Here is a 25,526-nt window from a genome sequence, read left to right on the forward strand (position 1 = left end):
AGGAGTAACACAAACTCACAGGAGTAATATCCTATTTCTGACACTAACTCACAGGAGTAATATCCTATTTCTGACACTAACTCACAGGAGTAATATCCTATTTCTGACACTAACTCACAGGAGTAATATCCCCCATCTGTCACTAACTCACAGGAGTAATATTCTATTTCTGACACTAACTCACAGGAGTAATATCCTATTTCTGACACTACCTCACAGGAGTAATATCCTATTTCTGACACTAACTCACAGGAGTAATATCCTATTTCTGACACTAACTCACAGGAGTAATATCCCCCATCTGTCACTAACTCACAGGAGTAATATCCTATTTCTGACACTAACTCACAGGAGTAATATCCTATTTCTGACACTAACTCACAGGAGTAATATCCTATTTCTGTCACTAACTCACAGGAGTAATATCCTATTTCTGACACTAACTCACAGGAGTAATATCCTACGTCTGCGTTGACAGTGAGCCTGCCGATATCGTGGGTCTCGATCATGTTGCTGTCCCAGTTCTTCCGGTAGCTGGTGTCATGAAGGACGTCGTAAAGGGTCTCGGCAGTCACGTCCTTACACACTATCCTCATCTGAAACAATAAGTAAATCAACACATTATATTTGAAAAAAACGTATTGAGAGATATATCTGTGTAATAACCTTAAACCCTGTCACCGTGTTATTACCTAGAAATGACGATGTCACTACTTTTCTGCTACTGCTATTTACTGTGTAATTACATAGGACTAGGTTAGCTATGAATAACAAGGTAGAACAGTGACTGAGTCCACTTCCCTGAACTGGGGCCTCTGAAGCTGTAACTGTCTTTAGTATCAATGAAGTTCAGAACGATGTAGTGGTAGTGCGTGCCATAAAAACAGATCAGACACGAAAATCTGCTACAGACACTCTTCCAGAAGGATTTATGTTACAGTTACTAACACATTGTTATTTGGAGTGTTCCCAATAGATCAGTCTGTGTTTTATAGTAAAGATTACACTGTGCAGAAAACATTCATCAAATGGATTTCAAAAGATCTCCAGGTGGAAGCACAGTACAGTACACCACCATAACAGCAACATTTGAAGTTGAGGAAGTGGAATATATTATATTACTGTTATTGTTGTACTGTTATATTATACACCTGCGTGACCACATGAAACCAAGGGAATATACCAGGACCTAACTACATTAATTTACCATAGGATATATATATATATATTAGTTGAATTAATAATACACTATAGGAAGTGTTGCCTAAGATTACATCCATCCTAATGCTCTCTGTTTACATTACATCCATCCTAATGCTCTCTGTTTACATTACATCCATCTTAATGCTCTCTGTTTACATTACATCCATCTTAATGCTCTCTGTTTACATTACATCCATCCTAATGCTCTCTGTTTACATTACATCCATCTTAATGCTCTCTGTTTACATTACATCCATCCTAATGCTCTCTGTTTACATTACATCCATCCTAATGCTCTCTGTTTACATTACATCCATCCTAATGCTCTCTGTTTACATTACATCCATCTTAATGCTCTCTGTTTACATTACATCCATCCTAATGCTCTCTGTTTACATTACATCCATCCTAATGCTCTCTGTTTACATTACATCCATCCTAATGCTCTCTGTTTACATTACATCCATCCTAATGCTCTCTGTTTACATTACATCCATCTTAATGCTCTCTGTTTACATTACATCCATCTTAATGCTCTCTGTTTACATTACATCCATCCTAATGCTCTCTGTTTACATTACATCCATCTTAATGCTCTCTGTTTACATTACATCCATCTTAATGCTCTCTGTTTACATTACATCCATCTTAATGCTCTCTGTTTACATTACATCCATCTTAATGCTCTCTGTTTACATTACATCCATCCTAATGCTCTCTGTTTACATTACATCCATCCTAATGCTCTCTGTTTACATTACATCCATCTTAATGCTCTCTGTTTACATTACATCCATCTTAATGCTCTCTGTTTACATTACATCCATCTTAATGCTCTCTGTCTCTGTTTACATTACATCCATCCTAATGCTCTCTGTCTCTGTTTACATTACATCCATCTTAATGCTCTCTGTTTACATTACATCCATCCTAATGCTCTCTGTTTACATTACATCCATCCTAATGCTCTCTGTTTACATTACATCCATCTTAATGCTCTCTGTTTACATTACATCCATCCTAATGCTCTCTGTTTACATTACATCCATCTTAATGCTCTCTGTTTACATTACATCCATCTTAATGCTCTCTGTTTACATTACATCCATCTTAATGCTCTCTGTCTCTGTTTACATTACATCCATCCTAATGCCCTCTGTTTACATTACATCCATCCTAATGCTCTCGGTTTACATTACATCCATCTTAATGCTTGTTATACAGTATAGTGTATATCATATTAAACCCTATACAATATAGTGTACATCATATTAAACCCAATACAGTACAGTGTACATGATATTAAACCCTATACAGTATAGTGTACATCATATTAAACTCTATACAGTATAGTGTACATCATATTAAACTGGATATCTTGGCCATGTTCTGTTATAATCTCCACCCGGCACATCCAGAAGAGGACTGGCCACCCCTCATAGCCTGGTTCCTCTCTAGGTTTCTTCCTAGTTTCCGGCCTTTCTAGGGAGTTTTTCCTAGCCACCGTGCTTCTACACCTGCAATGCTTGCTGTTTGGGGTTTTAGACTGGGTTTCTGTACAGCACTTAGAGATATCAGCTGATGTAAGAAGGGCTTTATAAATACATTTGATTTGATACATTGATACAGTAGACCTAGCTAATAGCCAATCACAGTGTATTATTTTACAACGTAAACAAGCAAATAAGTGGATTTCCGCCATATCTCTGACGCATCAGTGAGTGACTGATACATATACAGTTCTGCCTGCGCCACAGCAGTAGAGTGGGATAGCTGGGGGCCACAGCAGTAGAGTGGGATAGCTGGGGGCCACAGCAGTAGAGTAGGATAGCTGGGGGCCACAGCAGTAGAGTGGGATAGCTGGGGGCCACAGCAGTAGAGTGGGATAGCTGGGGGCCACAGCAGTAGAGTGGGATGGGGGCCACAGCAGTAGAGTGGGATAGCTGGGGGCCACAGCAGTAGAGTGGGATGGGGGCCACAGCAGTAGAGTGGGATAGCTGGGGGCCACAGCAGTAGAGTGGGATAGCTGGGGGCCACAGCAGTAGAGTGGGATAGCTGGGTGCCACAGCAGTAGAGTGGGATAGCTGGGGGCCACAGCAGTAGAGTGGGATAGCTGGGGGCCACAGCAGTAGAGTGGGATAGCTGGGGGCCACAGCAGTAGAGTGGGATAGCTGGGGGCCACAGCAGTAGAGTGGGATAGCTGGGTGCCACAGCAGTAGAGTGGGATGGGGGCCACAGCAGTAGAGTGGGATAGCTGGGGGCCACAGCAGTAGAGTGGGATAGCTGGGGGCCACAGCAGTAGAGTGGGATAGCTGGGGGCCACAGCAGTAGAGTGGGATAGCTGGGGGCCACAGCAGTAGAGTGGGATAGCTGGGGGCCACAGCAGTAGAGTGGGATAGCTGGATGCCACAGCAGTAGAGTGGGATGGGGGCCACAGCAGTAGAGTGGGATGGGTGCCACAGCAGTAGAGTGGGATAGCTGGGGGCCACAGCAGTAGAGTGGGATAGCTAGGGGCCACAGCAGTAGAGTAGGATAGCTGGGGGCCACAGCAGTAGAGTGGGATGGGGGCCACAGCAGTAGAGTGGGATGGGGGCCACAGCAGTAGAGTGGGATAGCTGGGGGCCACAACAGTAGAGTGGGATAGCTGGGGGACACAGCAGTAGAGTGGGATAGCTGGGTGCCACAGCAGTAGAGTGGCATAGCTGGGGGCCACAGCAGTAGAGTGGGATGGAGGCGTGGGATAGCTGGGGGCCACAGCAGCACAGTGGGATGGGGGCGTGGGATAGCTGGGGGCCACAGCAGCAGAGTGGGATGGGGACGTGGGATAGCTGGGGGCCACAGTAGTAGAGTGGGATGGGGGCGTGGGATAGCTGGGGGCCACAGCATTAGAGTGGGATGGGGGCGTGGGATAGCTGGGGGCCACAGCGGTAGAGTGGGATGGGGGTGTGGGACAGCTGGGCCAATGATGTTGGCCCCAGGCCTTTCCTCATGTTGGGGAGAGGAAGGAAGGAGGGGAAGGAAGGACAGAGAGAGGAGACAGTGATGGTGGCCCCAGGCCTTTCCTCGTGTTGGGGAGAGGAAGGAAGGACAGAGATAGGAGCCAGTGATGGTGGCCCCAGGCCTTTCCTCGTGTTGGGGAGAGGAAGGAAGGACAGAGAGAGAGGAGCCAGTGATGGTGGCCCCAGGCCTTTCCTCGTGTTGGGGAGAGGAAGGAAGGACAGAGAGAGGAGCCAGTGATGGTGGCCCCAGGCCTTTCCTCGTGTTGGGGAGAGGAAGGAAGGACAGAGAGAGAGGAGCCAGTGATGGTGGCCCCAGGCCTTTCCTCGTGTTGGGGAGAGGAAGGAAGGACAGAGATAGGAGCCAGTGATGGTGGCCCCAGGCCTTTCCTCGTGTTGGGGAGAGGAAGGAAGGATATTATAAAGAAGGGTTAGGTCGGTCTTGCCCGGAATAAAGATTCCACTTCCTTTCATTAGGTCTAACCCAGAATAAGCATTCCACTTCCTTCCATTAGGTCTAGCCCGGAATAAGCATTCCACTTCCTTCCATTAGGTCTAGCCCAGAATAAGCATTCCACTTCCTTCCATTAGGACTAGCCCGGAATAAGCATTCCACTTCCTTCCATTAGGTCTAATCCAGAATAAGCATTCCACTTCCTTCCATTAGGTCTAGCCCAGAATAAGGATTCCACTTCCTTCCATTAGGTCTAGCCCAGAATAAGGATTCCACTTCCTTCCATTAGGTCTAACCCAGAATAAGCATTCCACTTCCTTCCATTAGGTCTAACCCAGAATAAGCATTCCACTTCCTTCCATTAGGTCTAGCCCAGAATAAGCATTCCACTTCCTTCCATTAGGCCTAGCCCAGAATAAGCATTCCACTTCCTTCCATTCTAAATGTTACAGGATAACTTTAGTTAATCAGTGGGCAGGGACTACAGTGCTGTTTATCATGCCAGGTGTGACACAATCACATATTGTGTGTCGGGTCAACCTAACAAACGGTTCCATGTAACTCAATCAGTTGATCGCTTAGGTTGAGTTAATAATTCACCAGCACATCCCCCTCCTGTCCAACCCCCGTCCAGGCCTGGCTTCTAACAGAAGGCTTAGTCGTTCCTCTGACTGGGTTTCCTCCTTAAGTTAGGTCCCTCTGAATGGAATGTCGTCAAGACCTACCTTTACGTTCTGTTATTCGTGAGCAAAGAATTGCATCACTGCCCCGGAAAGATTCATCTCCTGTTTTGTTGACTTTTGTTCCGGGTGTCAACATTTGTTTTCTCATTCATCCTTCTAAACAATCCATCATTCATTTCCTGTGTTTCCTCTTCATTTACCCCATCTGGGTTCCAGACGGGGTCAGCTGGAGTTCCTTCGGTAAGGGCCGTTACCCTCTTGGCCTGGCAGCAGGTGGGAATCAGGTTTCCTCGTTACTAGCTGCTAGCCATTACCACAGTTTTCCACTCTTCATTTTTCAGGACCTCTCCTGGGTGGACGTCACATCAGAGACACAGCCTGCCTTTCCTTTCTGACAGACAGAAACTGTCTGATGACCTAGTCTTACCTAGGACTACAGTATCGCTGGCTGCTACAGACGTATGGTCAGATGACCTAGTCTTACCTAGGACTACAGTATAGCTGGCTGCTACAGACGTATGGTCAGATGACCTAGTCTTACCTAGGACTACAGTATAGCTGGCTGCTACAGGCGTATGGTCAGATGACCTGGTCTTACCTAGGACTACAGTATAGCTGGCTGCTACAGACGTATGGTCAGATGACCTGGTCTTACCTAGGACTACAGTATAGCTGGCTGCTACAGACGTATGGTCAGATGACCTGGTCTTACCTAGGACTACAGTATAGCTGGCTGCTACAGACGTATGGTCAGATGACCTGGTCTTACCTAGGACTACAGTATAGCTGGCTGCTACAGACGTATGGTCAGATGACCTGGTCTTACCTAGGACTACAGTATAGCTGGCTGCTACAGACGTATGGTCAGATGACCTGGTCTTACCTAGGACTACAGTATAGCTGGCTGCTACAGACGTATGGTCAGATGACCTAGTCTTACCTAGGACTACAGTATAGCTGGCTGCTACAGACGTATGGTCAGATGACCTGGTCTTACCTAGGACTACAGTATAGCTGGCTGCTACAGACGTATGGTCAGATGATCGAGTCTTACCTACTGTAGAACTACGATATAATACAGAAGTATAGAATACATATTGCGTAATGTCGTCTAGTGTGTTGAGGGTTCTGTTTCTGAATGAATTGTTTGGGCCCTACTTTGTTACAGTATGCATCTACATTAGGTCTACATAGGCTATACTACAATACCAATATACTAATTCGCTACTATGCTACTAGATTACTATACTTCTGTGCTACTATACTTATATACCGATATACTGATATACTGCTATACTACCATACTACTATACTAATGTTCTACCATGATACTATACTCCCATGCTACTATGTTACTATGCTTCTATACCGATATACTACTATACTACTACACTACTATACCACTATACTAATATACTATTACACTACTAAACCGCTATACTAATATACTACTACACTACTATACCGCTATACTAATCTACTACTATACCACTATACTAATATACTACTATACCACTATACTAATATACTGCTACACTACTATACTGCTATATGAATATACTCCATTGCTGCTATACAACGATACTACTATACTAATATACTGCTATATTAATATACTGCTAAATTAATATACTGCTATACGGCTATACTAATATACTACTGCACTACTATACCACTATACTAATATACTACTACACTACTATACCACTATACTAATAAACTACTACGCTACTATACCACTATACTAAGATACTACTATACTAATATACTACTACACTACTATACCGCTATACTAATATACTACTACACTACTATACCACTATACTAATATACTACTACACTACTAAACCACTATACTACTATACTACTATACCACTATACTAATATACTACTATACTACTAAACCACTATACTACTACACTACTATACCACTATGCTAATATACTACTATAACGCTATACTAATATACTACTACGCTACTAAACCACTATACTACTATACCGCTATACTAATATACTACTACACTACTATACCGCTATACTAATATACTACTACACTACTATACCCCTATACTAATATACTACTACACTACTATACCACTATACTAATATACTACTAAACCACTATACTAATATACTACTACACTCCTGTACCACTATACTACTACACTACTATACCGCTATACTAATATACTACTACACTACTAAACCACTATACTACTACACTACTAAACCACTATACTACTACACTACTAAACCACTATACTACTACACTACTAAACCACTATACTACTACGCTACTATACCGCTATACTAATATACTACTACACTACTATACCACTATACTAATATACTACTAAACCACTATACTACTACACTACTAAACCACTATACTAATATACTACTAAACCACTATACTACTACACTACTAAACCACTATACTACCATACTACTAAACCACTATACTACTACACTACTAAACCACTATACTACTACACTACTAAACCACTATACTACTACACTACTAAACCACTATACTACTACACTACTATATCGCTATACTAATATACTACTAAACCACTATACTACTACACTACTATACCGCTATACTAATATACTACTAAACCACTATACTACTACACTACTATACCGCTATACTAATATACTACTAAACCACTATACTACTACACTACTAAACCACTATACTACCATACTACTAAACCACTATACTACTATACTACTACACAACTAAACCACTATACTACTACACTACTAAAACACTATACTACTACATTACTATACCGCTATACTAATATACTACTACACTACTAAACCACTATACTACTACACTACTATACCGCTATACTAATATACTACTACACTACTATACCGCTATACTACTACACTACTAAACCACTATACTACTATGCTACTAAACCACTATACTACTACACTACTAAACCACTATACTACTACACTACTAAACCACTATACTACTACACTACTAAACCGCTATACTACTACACTACTAAACCACTATACTACTACACTACTAAACCACTATACTACTACACTACTATACCGCTATACTAATATACTACTACACTACTAAACCGCTATACTAATATACTACTACACTACTATACCGCTATACTAATATACTACTACACTACTATACCACTATACTAATATACTACTACACTACTATACCGCTATACTAATATACTACTACACTACTATACCACTATACTAATATACTGCTATACCACTATACTAATATACTACTACGCTACTATACCGCTATACTAATATACTACTACACTACTAAACCACTATACTACTACACTACTATACCGCTATACTAATATACTACTACACTACTAAACCACTATACCACTATACTAATATACTGCTATACCACTATACTAATATACTACTACGCTACTATACCGCTATACTAATATACTACTACACTACTATACCACTATACTAATATACTACTACACTACTAAACCGCTATACTAATATACTACTACACTACTATACCACTATACTAATATACTACTACACTACTATACCACTATACTAATATACTTCTACACTACTATACCACTATACTAATATACTACTACACCACTATACTAATATACTACATTACTATACCACTATACTAATATAATACTAAGCTATTATACCGCTATACTAATATACTACTACACTACTATACCACTATACTAATATACTACTACACTACTATACCACCATACTAATATACTACTACACTACTATACCACTATACTAATATACTACTACACTACTATACCACTATACTAATATACTACTACACTACTAAACCGCTATACTAATAAACTACTACGCTACTATATCACTATACTAAGATACTACTATACTAATATACTACTACACTACTAAACCGCTATACTAATATACTACTACACTACTATACCACTATACTAATATACTACTACACTACTATACCGCTACACTAATATACTACTATACCGCTATATTAATATACTACTACACTACTAAACCGCTATACTACTACACTACTATACCGCTATACTAATATACTACTATACTACTAAACCACTATACTACTAAACTACTATACCTCTATACTAATATACTACTACACTACTAAACCACTATACTACTACGCTACTATACCTCTATACTAATATACTACTACACTACTACACTACTATATCGCTATACTAATATACTACTACACTACTATACCACTATACTAATATACTACACTACTAAACCACTATACTACTACGCTACTATACCCTATACCGCTATACTAATATACTACTACACTACTATACCGCTATACTAATATACTACATTACTATACCACTATACTACTACACTACTATACCTCTATACCTCTATACTAATATACTACACTACTATACCACTATACTAATATACTGCAACACTACAATAATACTATAATAATATACTACTATGCTGCTATACAACTATCCTACTATACTACCATACTACTATTCTGCTATATTGATATACTGCTACACTACTATAATACTATACTACTATGCCAATATACTACTACAGTCCTGTACTGCTATACCACAATGTTAATGTACTGCCATACTAATATACTAATATACTACTATTCTAGTATACTACTATGCTGGTATACTGATATATTACTATACTGCTATATTAATATTATATGCTATGCTATACCACTATACTACTATATTGCTATATTAGTATAGTGCTATACTACTGCACTGTTATACTACAGTAATACTATACCAGTATACTAATATAGCGCTATACTACGATGCTACTATTCTGCTATATTAATATATTGCTATACTACTATACCGGTATACTACTATACTATTATCCTGCTATACTACTATACAAATATACAACTATACTGCTATACTACTGTCCTGCTATACTACTATACTGATATACTATACTGCTATCCTGCTATTCTACTTTACTGCTAGTATGCTATACTGCTATATTACTATACTGATATACACAACTGCTATACTGCTATATTACTATACTGCTATACTGCTATATTACTATACTGCTATACTGCTATATTACTATACTGCTATACTGCTATTCTACTTTACTGCTATACTGCTATTCTACTTTACTGCTAGTATGCTATACTGCTATATTACTATACTGATATACTATACTGATATACTATACTGATATACTATACTGCTATACTGCTATATTACTATACTGCTATACTGCTATTCTACTATACTGATATACTATCCTGCTATTCTACTATACTGCTATTCTACTATACTGATATACTATACTACTATATTACTATACTGCTATACTGCTATATTACTATACTGCTATATTACTATACTGCTATACTGCTATATTACTATACTGCTATTCTACTTTACTGCTATACTGCTATACTACTATACTGATATACTATACTGCTATGCTGCTATACTGCTATACTACTATACTACTATACTGCTATTCTACTATAATGCTATACTGCTATTCTACTTTACTGCTAGTATGCTATACTGCTATATTACTATACTGATATACTATACTGCTATATTACTATACTGCTATACTGCTATATTACTATACTGCTATCCTGCTATTCTACTTTACTGCTAGTATGCTATACTGCTATACTGCTATATTACTATACTGATATACTATACTGTTATCCTGCTATTCTACTTTACTGCTATACTGCTATATTACTATACTGATATACTATACTGCTATACTGCTATATTACTATACTGATATACTGCTATTCTACTTTACTACTAGTATGCTATACTGCTATATTACTATACTGCTATACTGCTATATTACTATACTGCTATACTGCTATACTGCTATTCTACTATACTGCTATACTGCTATTCTACTATACTGCTATTATTCTACTTTACTGCTAGTATGCTATACTGCTATATTACTATACTGATATACTATACTGCTATACTGCTATATTACTATACTGCTATACTGCTATTCTACTATACTGATATACTATCCTGCTATTCTACTATACTGCTATTCTACTACCCTGATATACTATACTGCTATACTGCTATACTGCTATTCTACTATACTGATATACTATACTGTTATACTGCTATCCTGCTATTCTACTTTACTGCTATACTGCTATACTACTATACTGATATACTATACTGCTATACTACTATGCTGGTATACTATACTGCTATCCTGCTATACTGCTATACTGCTATATTACTATACTGCTATACTGCTATATTACTATACTGCTATACTGCTATTCTACTATACTGCTATACTGCTATTCTACTATACTGCTATACTGCTATTCTACTTTACTGCTAGTATGCTATACTGCTATATTACTATACTGATATACTATACTGCTATACTGCTATATTGCTATACTGCTATACTGCTATACTGCTATATTACTATACTGCTATACTGCTATATTACTATACTGCTATACTGCTATTCTATTATACGGCTATACTGATATGCTATACTGCTATATTACTATACTGATATACTATACTCCTATCCTGCTATATTACTATACTGCTATACTGCTATATTACTATACTGATATACTGCTATTCTACTATACTGCTATCCTGCTATTCTACTTTACTGATAGTATGCTATACTGCTATATTACTATACTGCTATACTGCTATGTTACTATACTGCTATACTGCTGTACTGCTATACTGCTATACTGCTATCCTGCTATATTACTATACTGCTATATTACTATACTGATATACTATACTGCTATCCTGCTATATTACTATACTGCTATACTGCTATATTACCATACTGATATATTACTATACTGCTATACTGCTATATTACTATACTGCTATATTACTATACTGCTATCATGCTATATTACTATACTGCTATATTACTATACTGATATAATATACTGCTATCCTGCTATATTACTATACTGCCATACTGTTATATTACTATACTGCTATACTGCTATTCTACTTTACTGCTATACTGCTATATTACTATACTGCTATACTGCTATATTACTATACTGCTATACTGCTATATTACTATACTGCTACCCTGCTATATTACTATACTGCTATATTACTATACTACTATACTGCTATATTACTATACTGCTATTCTACTTTACTGCTATACTGCTATATTACTATACTGCTATACTGCTATTCTACTTTACTGCTATCCTGCTATTCTACTTTACTGCTAGTATGCTATTCTGCTATATTACTATACTGCTATACTGCTATACTACTATATTGCTATACTGCTATATTACTATACTGATATACTATACTGCTATCCTGCTATACTGCTATACTGCTATACTGCTATATTACTATACTGCTGTACTGCTATACTGCTATACTGCTATATTACTATACTGCTATATTACTATACTGATATACTATACTGCTATCCTGCTATACTGCTATACTGCTATATTACTATACTGCTATACTGCTATTCTACTTTACTGCTATACTGCTATATTACTATACTGCTATATTACTATACTGCTATACTGCTATATTACTATACTGCTATCCTGCTATATTACTATACAGCTATCCTGCTATATTACTATACTGCTATACTGCTATATTACTATACTGATATACTATACTGCTATCCTGCTATATTACTATACTGCCATACTGCTATATTACTATACTGCTATTCTACTTTACTGCTTTACTACTATACTGCTATACTGCTATATTACTATACTGCTATTCTACTTTACTGCTTTACTACTATACTGCTATACTGCTATATTACTATACTGCTACCCTGCTATATTACTATACTGCTATACTACTATACTGATATACAATACTGCTATACTACTATGCTGGTATACTATACTGCTATCCTGCTCTATTACTATACTGCCATACTGCTATATTACTATACTGCTATACTGCTATATTACTATACTGCTATTCTACTTTACTGCTATACTGCTATATTACTATACTGCTATACTGCTATATTACTATACTGCTATACTACTATACTGCTATACTGCTATTCTACTATACTGCTATACTGCTAGATTACTATACTGCTATACTGCTATATTACTATACTGCTATACTGCTATACTACTATACTGCTATATTACTATACTGCTATACTACTATACTGATATACTATACTGCTATACTGCTATACTGCTATATTACTATACTGCTATACTGCTATACTGCAATATTACTATACTGCTATATTACTATACTGCTATACTGCTATTCTACTATACTGCTATACTGATATGCTATACTGCTATATTACTATACTGATATACTATACTGCTATCCTGCTATATTACTATACTGCTATTCTACTTTACTGCTATACTGCTATATTACTATACTGCTATACTGCTATATTACTATACTGCTATACTACTATACTGCTATACTGCTATTCTACTATACTGCTATACTGCTAGATTACTATACTGCTATACTGCTATATTACTATACTGCTATACTACTATACTGCTATACTGCTATATTACTATACTGCTATACTACTATACTGATATACTATACTGCTGTATTACTATACTGATATACTATACTGCTATACTGCTATATTACTATACTGCTATACTGCTATACTGCTATACTGCTATATGACTATACTGCTATAATGCTATATTACTATACTACAATACTGCTATTCTACTATACTGCTATACTGATATGCTATACTGCTATATTACTATACTGATATACTATACTGCTATCCTGCTATATTACTATACTGCTATACTGCTATATTACTATACTGCTATTCTACTTTACTGCTATCCTGCTATTCTACTTTACTGATAGTATGCTATACTGCTATATTACTATACTGCTATATTACTATACTGCTATACTGCTATATTACTATACTGCTATCATGCTATATTACTATACTGCTATACTGCTATATTACTATACTGATATACTATACTGCTATCCTGCTATATTACTATAATGCTATTCTACTTTACTGCCATACTGCTATATTACTATACTGCTGTACTGCTATTCTACTTTACTGCTATACTGCTATATTACTATACTGCTATACTGCTATATTACTATACTGCTATACTGCTATATTACTATACTGCTACCCTGCTATATTACTATACTGCTATATTACTATACTACTATACTGCTATATTACTATACTGCTATTCTACTTTACTGCTATACTGCTATATTACTATACTGCTATACCGCTATTCTACTTTACTGCTATCCTGCTATTCTACTTTACTGCTAGTATGCTATTCTGCTATATTACTATACTGCTATACTGCTATACTGCTATTCTACTTTACTGCTATCCTGCTATTCTACTTTACTGCTAGTATGCTATACTCCTATCCTGCTATATTACTATACTGCTATTCTCCTATACTGCTATACTGCTATATTACTATACTGATATACTATACTGCTATCCTGCTATACTGCTATATTACTATACTGCTGTACTGCTATACTGCTATACTGCTATATTACTATACTGATATACTATACTGCTATATTACTATACTGCTATATTACTATACTGCTATACTGCTATTCTACTTTACTGCTATACTACTATATTACTATACTGCTATTCTACTTTACTGCTATACTACTATACTGCTATACTGCTATATTACTATACTGCTATCCTGCTATATTATTATACTGCTATAGTGCAATACTGCTATATTACTATACTGCTATATTACTATACTGCTATCCTGCTATATTACTATACTGCTATACTGCTATATTACTATACTGATATACTATACTGCTATCCTGCTATATTACTATACTGCCATACTGCTATATTACTATACTGCTATTCTACTTTACTGCTATACTACTATACTGCTATACTGCTATATTACTATACTGCTACCCTGCTATATTACTTTACTGCTATACTGCTATATTACTATATTGCTATACTGCTATTCTACTTTACTGCTATCCTGCTATTCTACTTTACTGCTAGTATGCTATACTGCTATATTACTATACTGCTATCCTGCTATATTACTATACTGCTATACTGCTATATTACTATACTGATATACTATACTGCTATCCTGCTATATTACTATACTGCCATACTGCTATATTACTATACTGCTATTCTACTTTACTGCTATACTACTATACTGCTATACTGCTATATTACTATACTGCTACCCTGCTATATTACTTTACTGCTATACTGCTATATTACTATACTGCTATACTGCTATTCTACTTTACTGCTATCCTGCTATTCTACTTTACTGCTAGTATGCTATACTGCTATATTACTATACTGCTATACTACTATATTGCTATACTGCTATACTGCTATTCTACTTTACTGCTATCCTGCTATTCTACTTTACTGCTAGTATGCTATACTGCTATCCTGCTATATTACTATACTGCTATATTACTATACTGCTATCCTGCTATTCTACTATACTGCTATCCTGCTATATTACTATACTGCTATATTACTATACTGCTATATTACTATACTGCTATACTGCTATCCTGCTATTCTACTTTACTGCTAGTATGCTATACTACTATATTACTATACTGATATACTATACTGCTATCCTGCTATTCTACTTTACTGCTAGTATGCTATACTGCTATATTACTATACTGATATACTATACTGCTATCCTGCTATTCTACTTTACTGCTATACTGATATACTATACTGCTATACTTCTATACTACTATACTGCGATACTGCTATACTATACTGCTATACTACTATTTTACTATACTGCTATACTATTCTACTATACTACTATACTGCTACCCAGCTATTCTACTATACTGCTATTCTACTATACTGCTATTCTACTATACTTCTATACTGCTATTCTACTATACTGCTATTCTACTATACTGCTATTCTACTATTCTGCTATACTGCTATACTACTATACTGATATACTATACTACTATACTTTTATACTATACTGCTATACTGATATACTATACTGCTATACTACTATATTGCTATTCTGCTATACCGCTATACTACTATACTGATATACTATACTGCTATACTACTATACTGATATACTATACTGCTATACTACTATATTGCTATACTGCTATCCTGCTATACTACTATCCTGCTATACTGATATACTATACTACTATACTATACTGCGATACTACTATACTGATATACTATACTGCTATACTGCTATACTATACTGCTATACTGCTATACTATTATATTGCTATAATATACTGGTATACTGCTATACTATACAGCTATACTGCTATAATACTATACTGATATACTATACTGCTATACTACTATACTGCTACACTGATATACTATACTGCTATACTACTATGCTGATATACTATACTGCTATACTGCTATACTACTATACTGATATACTATACTGCTACACTGCTATACTACTATACTGATATACTATACTGCTATACTGCTATACTATACTGCTATACTACTATACTGATATACTATACTGCTATACTGCTATACTGCTGTACTGTAGTTCAGAATTGGGATCCACCTGAATTCCTATCCAATGGTGCAATAACAAACCTTCCATGAAATATGAATGAATCCTCTGGAACTGATGAGTATTTTAGGACATGAGTACAGAATTAGACAAAAAGGAGCTATCTAGAACCTACAAGGGTTATTTGGCTGTCCACATAGAGAACCCTTTGAAGATCCCTGTTTGGTTCCAGGTAGAACCCTTCTGGGTTCCATGTAAGGCCCTTTCCACAGAGGGTTCTATATGGAACCCAACAGGGTTCTACCTGGAACTGAAAAAGGATTCTATAAGGAACCAAAAAGGGTTCTCATTTGGGGACAACTGAGGAACCCTTTTGGAACCATTTTCAAAATTCTTGGTACATTGTACTGCATAACGTTGCTGTCCTAAATTATCATAAATGAGAGGAAGCTCTCCTTTTAATCATTTAGGACTTTCATCATTCTTCATCATCCTTGATAAGCCCCTTCTCCTCTCTCTCTATCTCTTTCTCTCCTCCTCTTCCCTAGCTTATCATTATGTCAGCCCTGTTCACAAGACGTGATGCTCTGAGACTGAATAAACTACTGTTGTATCAACAAGCATTTGCTGCAAGATGAGAAGATGAGAAACCTCAGCAGTTATTTATCTCGTGAGTGTTACAGTATAGGAGAGAGTGTATTAGAGCAGACACAGCAGTATGGGTAATGTAATGCTCCAGGGGTCTCTAGGGGAGGGGGGGCAGAAGAGAAACACAGCAGTATGGGTAATGTAATGCTCCAGGGGCCTCTAGGGGAGGGGGGCAGAAGAGAAACACAGCAGTATGGGTAATGTAATGCTCCAGGGGTCTCTAGGGGAGGGGGGGCAGAAGAGAAACACAGCAGTATGGGTAATAGAATGCTCCAGGGGTCTCTAAGGGGGAGGACAGAAGAGAAACACAGCAGTATGGGTAATAGAATGCTCCAGGGGTCTCTAAGGGGGAGGACAGAAGAGAAACACAGCAGTATGGGTAATAGAATGCTCCAGGGGTCTCTAAGGGGGAGGACAGAAGAGAAACACAGCAGTATGGGTAATAGAATGCTCCAGGGGTCTCTAAGGAGGAGGGGGACAGAAGAGAAACACAGCAGTATGGGTAATATAATGCTCCAGGGGTCTCTAAGGAGGGGGGACAGAAGAGAAACACAGCAGTATGGGTAATAGAATGCTCCAGGGGCCTCTAAGGGGGAGGACAGAAGAGAAACACAGCAGTATGGGTAATAGAATGCTCCAGGGGTCTTTAAGGGGGGGCAGAGGAGAAACACAGCAGTATGGGTAATATAATGCTCCAGGAGTCTCTAAGGAGGGGGGGCAGAAGAGAAACACAGCAGTACGGGTAATAGAATGCTCCAGGGGTCTCTAAGGGGGAGGACAGAAGAGAAACACAGAAGTATGGGTAATATAATGCTCCAGGGGTCTCTAAGGGGGAAGGACAGAAGAGAAACACAGAAGTATGGGTAATATAATGCTCCAGGAGTCTCTAAGGAGGGGGGGGGGGGACAGAAGAGAAACACAGCAGTACGGGTAATAGAATGCTCCAGGGGTCTCTAAGGAGGGGGGGGCAGAAGAGAAACACAGCAGTATGGGTAGTAGAATGCTCCAGGGGTCTCTAAGGGTGGAGGACAGAAGAGAAACACAGCAGTATGGGTAATGTAATGCTCCAGGGGTCTCCAAGGGGGGAGGACAGAAGAGAAACACAGCAGTATGGGTAATGTAATGCTCCAGGGGTCTCTAGGGGGGAGGACAGAAGAGAAACACAGCAGTATGGGTAATAGAATGCTCCAGGGGTCTCTAAGGGGAGGACAGAAGAGAAACACAGCAGTATGGGTAATGTAATGCTCCAGGGGTCTCTAAGGGGGGGAGGACAGAAGAGAAACACAGCAGTATGGGTAATAGAATGCTCCAGGGGTCTCTAAGGGGGGAGGACAGAAGAGAAACACAGCAGTATGGGTAATAGAATGCTCCAGGGGTCTCTAAGGGGGAGGACAGAGGAGAAACACAGCAGTATGGGTAATGTAATGCTCCAGGGGTCTCTAAGGAGGGGGGACAGAGGAGAAACACAGCAGTATGGGTAATAGAATGCTCCAGGGATCTCTAAGGGGGAGGACAGAAGAGAAACACAGCAGTATGGGTAATAGAATACTCCAGGGATCTTTAAGGAGGGGGGGCAGAAGAGAAACACAGCAGTATGGGTAATAGAATGCTCCAGGGGTCTCTAAGGGGGAGGACAGAAGAGAAACACAGCAGTATGGGTAATAGAATGCTCCAGGGGTCTCTAAGGAGGGGGGGGGGCAGAAGAGAAACACAGCAGTATGGGTAATGTAATGCTCCAGGGGTCTCTAAGGAGGGGGGCAGAAGATAAACACAGCAGTATGGGTAATGTAATGCTCCAGGGGTCTCTAAGGGGGAGGACAGAAGAGAAACACAGCAGTATGGGTAATAGAATGCTCCAGGGGTCTCTAAGGGGGGGGGGGGCAGAAGAGAAACACAGCAGTATGGGTAATAGAATGCTCCAGGGGTCTCTAAGGGGGAGGACAGAAGAGAAACACAGCAGTATGGGTAATGTAATGCTCCAGGGGTCTCTAAGAGGAGGGGGGGGCACAGAAGAGAAACACAGCAGTATGGGTAATAGAATGCTCCAGGGGTCTCTAAGGGGGGAGGACAGAAGAGAAACACAGCAGTATGGGTAATAGAATGCTCCAGGGGTCTCTAAGGGGGGGGCAGAAGAGAAACACAGTAGTATGGGTAATAGAATGCTCCAGGGGTCTCTAAGGGGGAGGACAGAAGAGAAACACAGCAGTATGGGTAATATAATGCTCCAGGGGTCTCTAAGGGGGAGGACAGAAGAGAAACACAGCAGTATGGGTAATGTGATGCTCCAGGGGTCTCTAAGGAGGGGGGGGGGGGCAGAAGAGAAACACAGCAGTATGGGTAATGTAATGCTCCAGGGGTCTCTAAGGAGGGGGGGCAGAAGAGAAACACAGCAGTATGGGTAATAGAATGCTCCAGGGGTCTCTAAGGGGGAGGACAGAAGAGAAACACAGCAGTATGGGTAATGTGATGCTCCAGGGGTCTCTAAGTCAACTGTAGACTATTGAGATGCATCCCAAGCCAAGTGATGGAGAGACACTGACAGTATTTGTCATTATGTGCCACTAATATGGTTAAGAGACAAGCACACATTATACTGTAACAACTTATGGTTGACTATGTTAATAGTCACCAGTGTATTACGAAGCCTAAACCCTGGTGTACTTAATCACCTATCTAATCAGAAAATATAAACTTTGTATGAACTGGGGAATTACTCAATGCCATGTTATTCACAAAGATAAACCTACATCTCAAGTCTAACTACTCAAGTCTACCCCAGACACAATATCATGAACACGGCTTTATACAGGACGTATTGATGATCGTATTCATTTTAACATTAGGAAAAGTATCATTATGATTCCACACGTTAGATTCAAACCTACAGTTAGATTCAAACCTACAGTTAGATTCAAACCTACAGTTAGATTCAAACCTACAGTTAGATTCAAACCTACAGTTAGATTCAAACCTGTTCAGTAGAAAAAAAAATGATACTAATCTTGAGAAGCGCTACAGTTTCTCTTGGAAACCTCAAGTTCTACACGTCCAGTCTTCTCTCCTCTCCGCGGCGCTTAAAGCACAGCACCAGACGTACCGGAATGAATCTGTCGTAGCGACACACTTGCCTTTAGTTTCTGGATCGTTTTACACTCTTCATCCCTGCACCACACCGTCACGTTTCCCTTGTTGTAGCGCGCTGTCCATCCTTCCTGGTTTTCACATTGTTCCTTGAAAGAGGTAAAGTCTGTATCGTCTGGTATCTGAACGGGCATCTTCTTGTACCCTCCTTGTGATGTGGTACACATGTATCAGTTGGAGACTAAAGGCAGACAGAAAGTGGTTCTCCTTTTGCATTAGATCTTCATTTGGCTTTGTTAGCTCCCACTGCAATGCTGAGTTCGGTGGTTATGATAGATGTCAGCACGAAGTGCTTTCCAGGCGAAATTCTGTAACAATTAAAGTCCCAATAACAAGTAGAAACTCATGTGAAGGTAGAGGTAAGACTAATTTACGTGGACTTTTGTCCGGAGTCCTGTTGATACTGCCACCTACGTCGTACTAACGTCCCCTGCCTCTGAAGCTCTCACAGTCCATCACTAGTCACTGTGGTGGAGGCGGTAAACAGGTAGAGGCGTCAGGTTACCAATATCCTGCTTTCAGGTGCGGTGCGGCAGTCCAAGACAACATGGCCGCGGAGTTAGTCAGACTGACAGAGGAACAACATGATCAGGTGTCATGTTTATGATGTGTTTGGTTTGTCTAATTGTCTGCTGGTGAGGGTAGGTGAAAAGGCGTAGCCTTTTATCCAGCAACATGTAGTAATAACGTTTATAATCACATTTTTATTAATTTCTGCACATTTAAAAACGTCACTCTGTCGACTAATGAGTCACTGTATATAAGGACAACAATGTGGGCTCCTACAGATTAGGCATTGTCACGTTCTGACCTTTATTTCCTTTGTTTTGTCATTATTTAGTATGGTCAGGGCGTGAGTTGGGTGGGCAGTCTGTTTGTTTTTCTATGTTTTGGGGTATTTCTATGTTTCGGCCTAGTATGGTTCTCAATCAGAGGCAGGTGTCATTAGTTGTCTCTGATTGAGAATCATACTAAGGTAGCCTGGGTTTCACTGTGTGTTTGTGGGTGACTGTTCCTGTTCCTGTCTCTGCACCAGATAGGACTGTTTAGGTTTTCCATGTTTATTGTTTTGTTAGTTATTTCATGTCTAGTTGCTTTATTAAAGAACATGAATAACCACCACCCTGCGTTTTGGTCCGCTTCTCCTTCACCACAGGAAAACCCTTACAGGCATATTATTTTAGATGTGTTTTATGTTTTTTTTTTTCAGTTTCGCATTGCCACAACCACTCTAGTTGTCACCTGAAATAAATGTAAAAAAATATGAACAGTGGTTATGAGAATACATTCTACCACTCATCCACCTGAAAAGCAGTCATGATGATGATGATGTGTGTGACATTTATCTTAGCTTGCTATTCATCCATGATAATAGGACCCGATTCATTGCCTTTCTAACAATGAAACCTGACCACAATTGACTACCTCAATGGTTGATGATATTGGATCCAGGGGACAGACGTTATCAATGAAACTAGACAGATGGGTTTCCCTTTCAAGGGAAGGCTGTTCAACTTTAACACAGTTACGTGAGGCCACAGGCTTTGTGAGTCTACAGGTAGGCAGGGAGTTGATCCCACCAACACAATTCATTGGAGTTCAGTGGGAGCTTGCAGTAAACATGGCTCAGAGCACTTTTGTGAGCCACTGACCCTTGTCACTTCAAGACATCTGCCCTGGTAACCTGACCCAACTACAAGCACAAAGCTACACCAGTATGATAGCCGATTAATCTAAATTATAACTGAACAATAACATGTACTAAGTATGTATAACTGACCAATAACATGTACTAAGTATGTATAACTGACCAATAACATGTACTAAATATGTATAACTGACCAATAACATGTACTAAGTATGTATAACTGACCAATAACATGTACTAAATATGTATAACTGACCAATAACATGTACTAAGTATGTATAACTGACCAATAACATGTACTAAATATGTATAACTGACCAATAACATGTACTAAGTATGTATAACTGACCAATAGCATGTACTAAGTATGTGTAACTGACCAATAACATGTGCTAAGTATGTATAACTGACCAATAACATGTGCTAAGTATGTATAACTGAGCAATAACATGTACTAAGTATGTTAACTGACCAATAACATGTACTAAGTACGTATAACTGACCAATAACATGTACTAAGTATGTAAACTGACCAATAACATGTACTAAGTGTGTGTACCTTATCAATAACATCTGCTATGTATGTATAACTGACCAATAACATGTACTAAGTACGTAAAACTGACCAATAACATGTACTAAGTATGTATAACTGACCAATAACATGTACTAAGTATGTATAACTGACCAATAACATGTACTAAGTATGTGTACCTTATCAATAACATCTGCTAAGTATGTATAACTGACCAATAACATGTACTAAGTATGTATAACTGACCAATAACATGTACTAAGTATGTATAACTGACCAATAACATGTGCTGAGTATGTAAACTGACCAATAACATGTGCTGAGTATGTAAACTGACCAATAACATGTGCTGAGTATGTATAACTGACCAATAACATGTGCTAAGTATGTATAACTGACCAATAACATGTACTAAGTATGTATAACTGACCAATAACATGTACTAAGTATGTATAACTGACCAATAAAATTAGATTTGATTTAACCCTACTGCATTATCTGAGACTTTGATTGATGGAAGGTCTACTACATTTGTCAGTGAGATACAGTGGGCAACTAATAAACACTAGACAAAAAAAGTGAAATGCCTAAAAATACAAATGTATATTATTTATTCCATTCCTAGAGATGTTGGAGTGACCATTTGACAAATATTTGGTCCCGGCTACTTTGTTTTCGAAAGGTTTGGAGAGGATAAGCATTGAAAAGGCTCTTATGACTCAGATTTATGCTCTGAGAATGTTTACAGGAGAGATTCTGGAGAACTTACTCAACCATTACATCAGCTTTGTCTTTATACACAAAGACACCTGTTTGTCTGAACTGAGGATCTCTCTATGCTTTTAAGGTAACCACAGTTTTTTGTTCTGAATGGTCTCTTTGCTGAGTCGCTAGCTATTGCTTCCACTCACGACTTTCACTATACCACAACACATGCACTCTTACAGTAACTCTCCGTTTGTAACCTTTTGAAAATTTACTGGATGAAATACCTACATTGTGGAGTTGTTTCCATTGACCAACTCTTCTTCATATTGTGCCTATAAGACACATGATCTTCTTTCTCCTTGTTTGGTTATTCGTTTTGGGGGTACATTGCATGTCAGTGTAGTTGCAGAATGCGTAGTGGACGTGATACAGTGAAGTGAGGGTGCTGGTGTCCCGGTTTGATTTTGTCTACAGCTAATGCCGTACCCATGACATTTTGTAGTTGAATTGACCCTTAGCATGTATGGTATGGAGGCAGACAGGAAGTAGACCCGTCCTACCCCTGAGTAGAGGAAATAGAAAAAAAATACTATTCTTTCTACAGCTGCTGGTTTAGAGTGGAAAACACAGCTGCATGGGTTCAAATAGTATTCTGGTTTAGGGAGGAAAACAGCTGCATGGGTTCAAATAGTATTCTGGTTTAGGGAGGAAAACAGCTGCATGGGTTCAAATAGTATTCTGGTTTAGGGAGGAAAACAGCTGCATGGGTTCAAATAGTATTCTGGTTTAGGGAGGAAAACAGCTGCATGGGTTCAAATAGTATTCTGGTTTAGGGAGGAAAACAGCTGCATGGGTTCAAACACTATTCTGGTTTAGGGAGGAAAACAGCTGCATGGGTTCAAATAGTATTCTGGTTTAGGGAGGAAAACAGCTGCATGGGTTCAAAAAGTATTCTGGTTTAGGGAAGAAAACACGGCTGTCGCCATTACCTACGTGACCTCAGATGGCCAGGCGATGAGAAAAATAAGCGCAATCACTCAGACAGCGCTTAGAATGGCTCCCACGCCTACCTCTGAAGCGGAACCTCGACAATGAATTGTCTATGGGTTCAAATAGTATTCTGGTTTAGGGACGAAAACACAGCTGCATGGGTTCAAATAGTATTCTGGTTTAGAGTGGGAAACACAGCTGCATGGGTTCAAATAGTATGAAACATCGTTCCAAATACTTAATCTGTGCTTGATCGACTTTATCTGGCTTAATGGAACCAACAGAGTAGTCCCAAAACTGCAAACCTCCAGGCAGGCATCTGAAACTGCAGGCAGGCTATTCAGGCAGGCTATTCTTAAAGTATTTGAAAGATTTCAAATAGTGTTTTCACCCAGGTGTTCAGTAGAAAACACAGATAAAATGTGATGATATCATCCAATTTACCTTTCTAAATTATTTGAATTGTATACTCCCTACGCAAACAAACAATATAAATAAATTAAAATAAATCTGTGCGTTATCATTCCATTGCTCTGTTTGGTTCTCTCTGTGTGCAAAATAAGGAAAGTGTAAAGAACAGTTAACTGTTCAGCTCTATGTCCCATGGCAGCAGTATAGTTAACTGTTCAGCTCTATGTCCCATGGCAGCAGTATAGTTAACTGTTCAGCTCTATGTCCCATGGCAGCAGTATAGTTAACTGTTCAGCTCTAGGCCCCATGACAGCGGTATAGTTAACTGTTCAGCTCTATGTCCCATGGCAGCAGTATAGTTAACTGTTCAGCTCTAGGCCCCATGACAGCGGTTAAGTTAACTGTTCAGCTCTATGTCCCATGGCAGCAGTATAGTTAACTGTTCAGCTCTATGTCCCATGGCAGCAGTATAGTTAACTGTTCAGCTCTAGGC

The 25,526-nt window shown here is 38.7% G+C and overlaps 1 protein-coding gene across 1 annotated transcript in view; it reads right to left on the bottom strand.

The window, feature by feature from the left end:
• The window catches only part of LOC123993736 (START domain-containing protein 10-like), a 32,131-nt gene extending 10,830 nt beyond the window's left edge, over positions 1 to 21,301 (bottom strand). Inside the window, exons 1-2 of the mRNA XM_046296171.1 lie at positions 20,729 to 21,301; positions 449 to 596 (exon numbers count right to left, since the gene is read on the bottom strand). Of these exons, the coding sequence (XP_046152127.1) occupies positions 449 to 596; positions 20,729 to 20,908 (328 nt within the window). The 5' untranslated portion in view covers positions 20,909 to 21,301. The remainder of the gene's footprint in view (positions 1 to 448; positions 597 to 20,728) is intronic.
• Positions 21,302 to 25,526: the final 4,225 nt, after the last annotated feature.

The sequence above is a fragment of the Oncorhynchus gorbuscha genome, linkage group LG13, assembly GCF_021184085.1.
Source record: "Oncorhynchus gorbuscha isolate QuinsamMale2020 ecotype Even-year linkage group LG13, OgorEven_v1.0, whole genome shotgun sequence".
Taxonomy (NCBI): domain Eukaryota; kingdom Metazoa; phylum Chordata; class Actinopteri; order Salmoniformes; family Salmonidae; genus Oncorhynchus; species Oncorhynchus gorbuscha.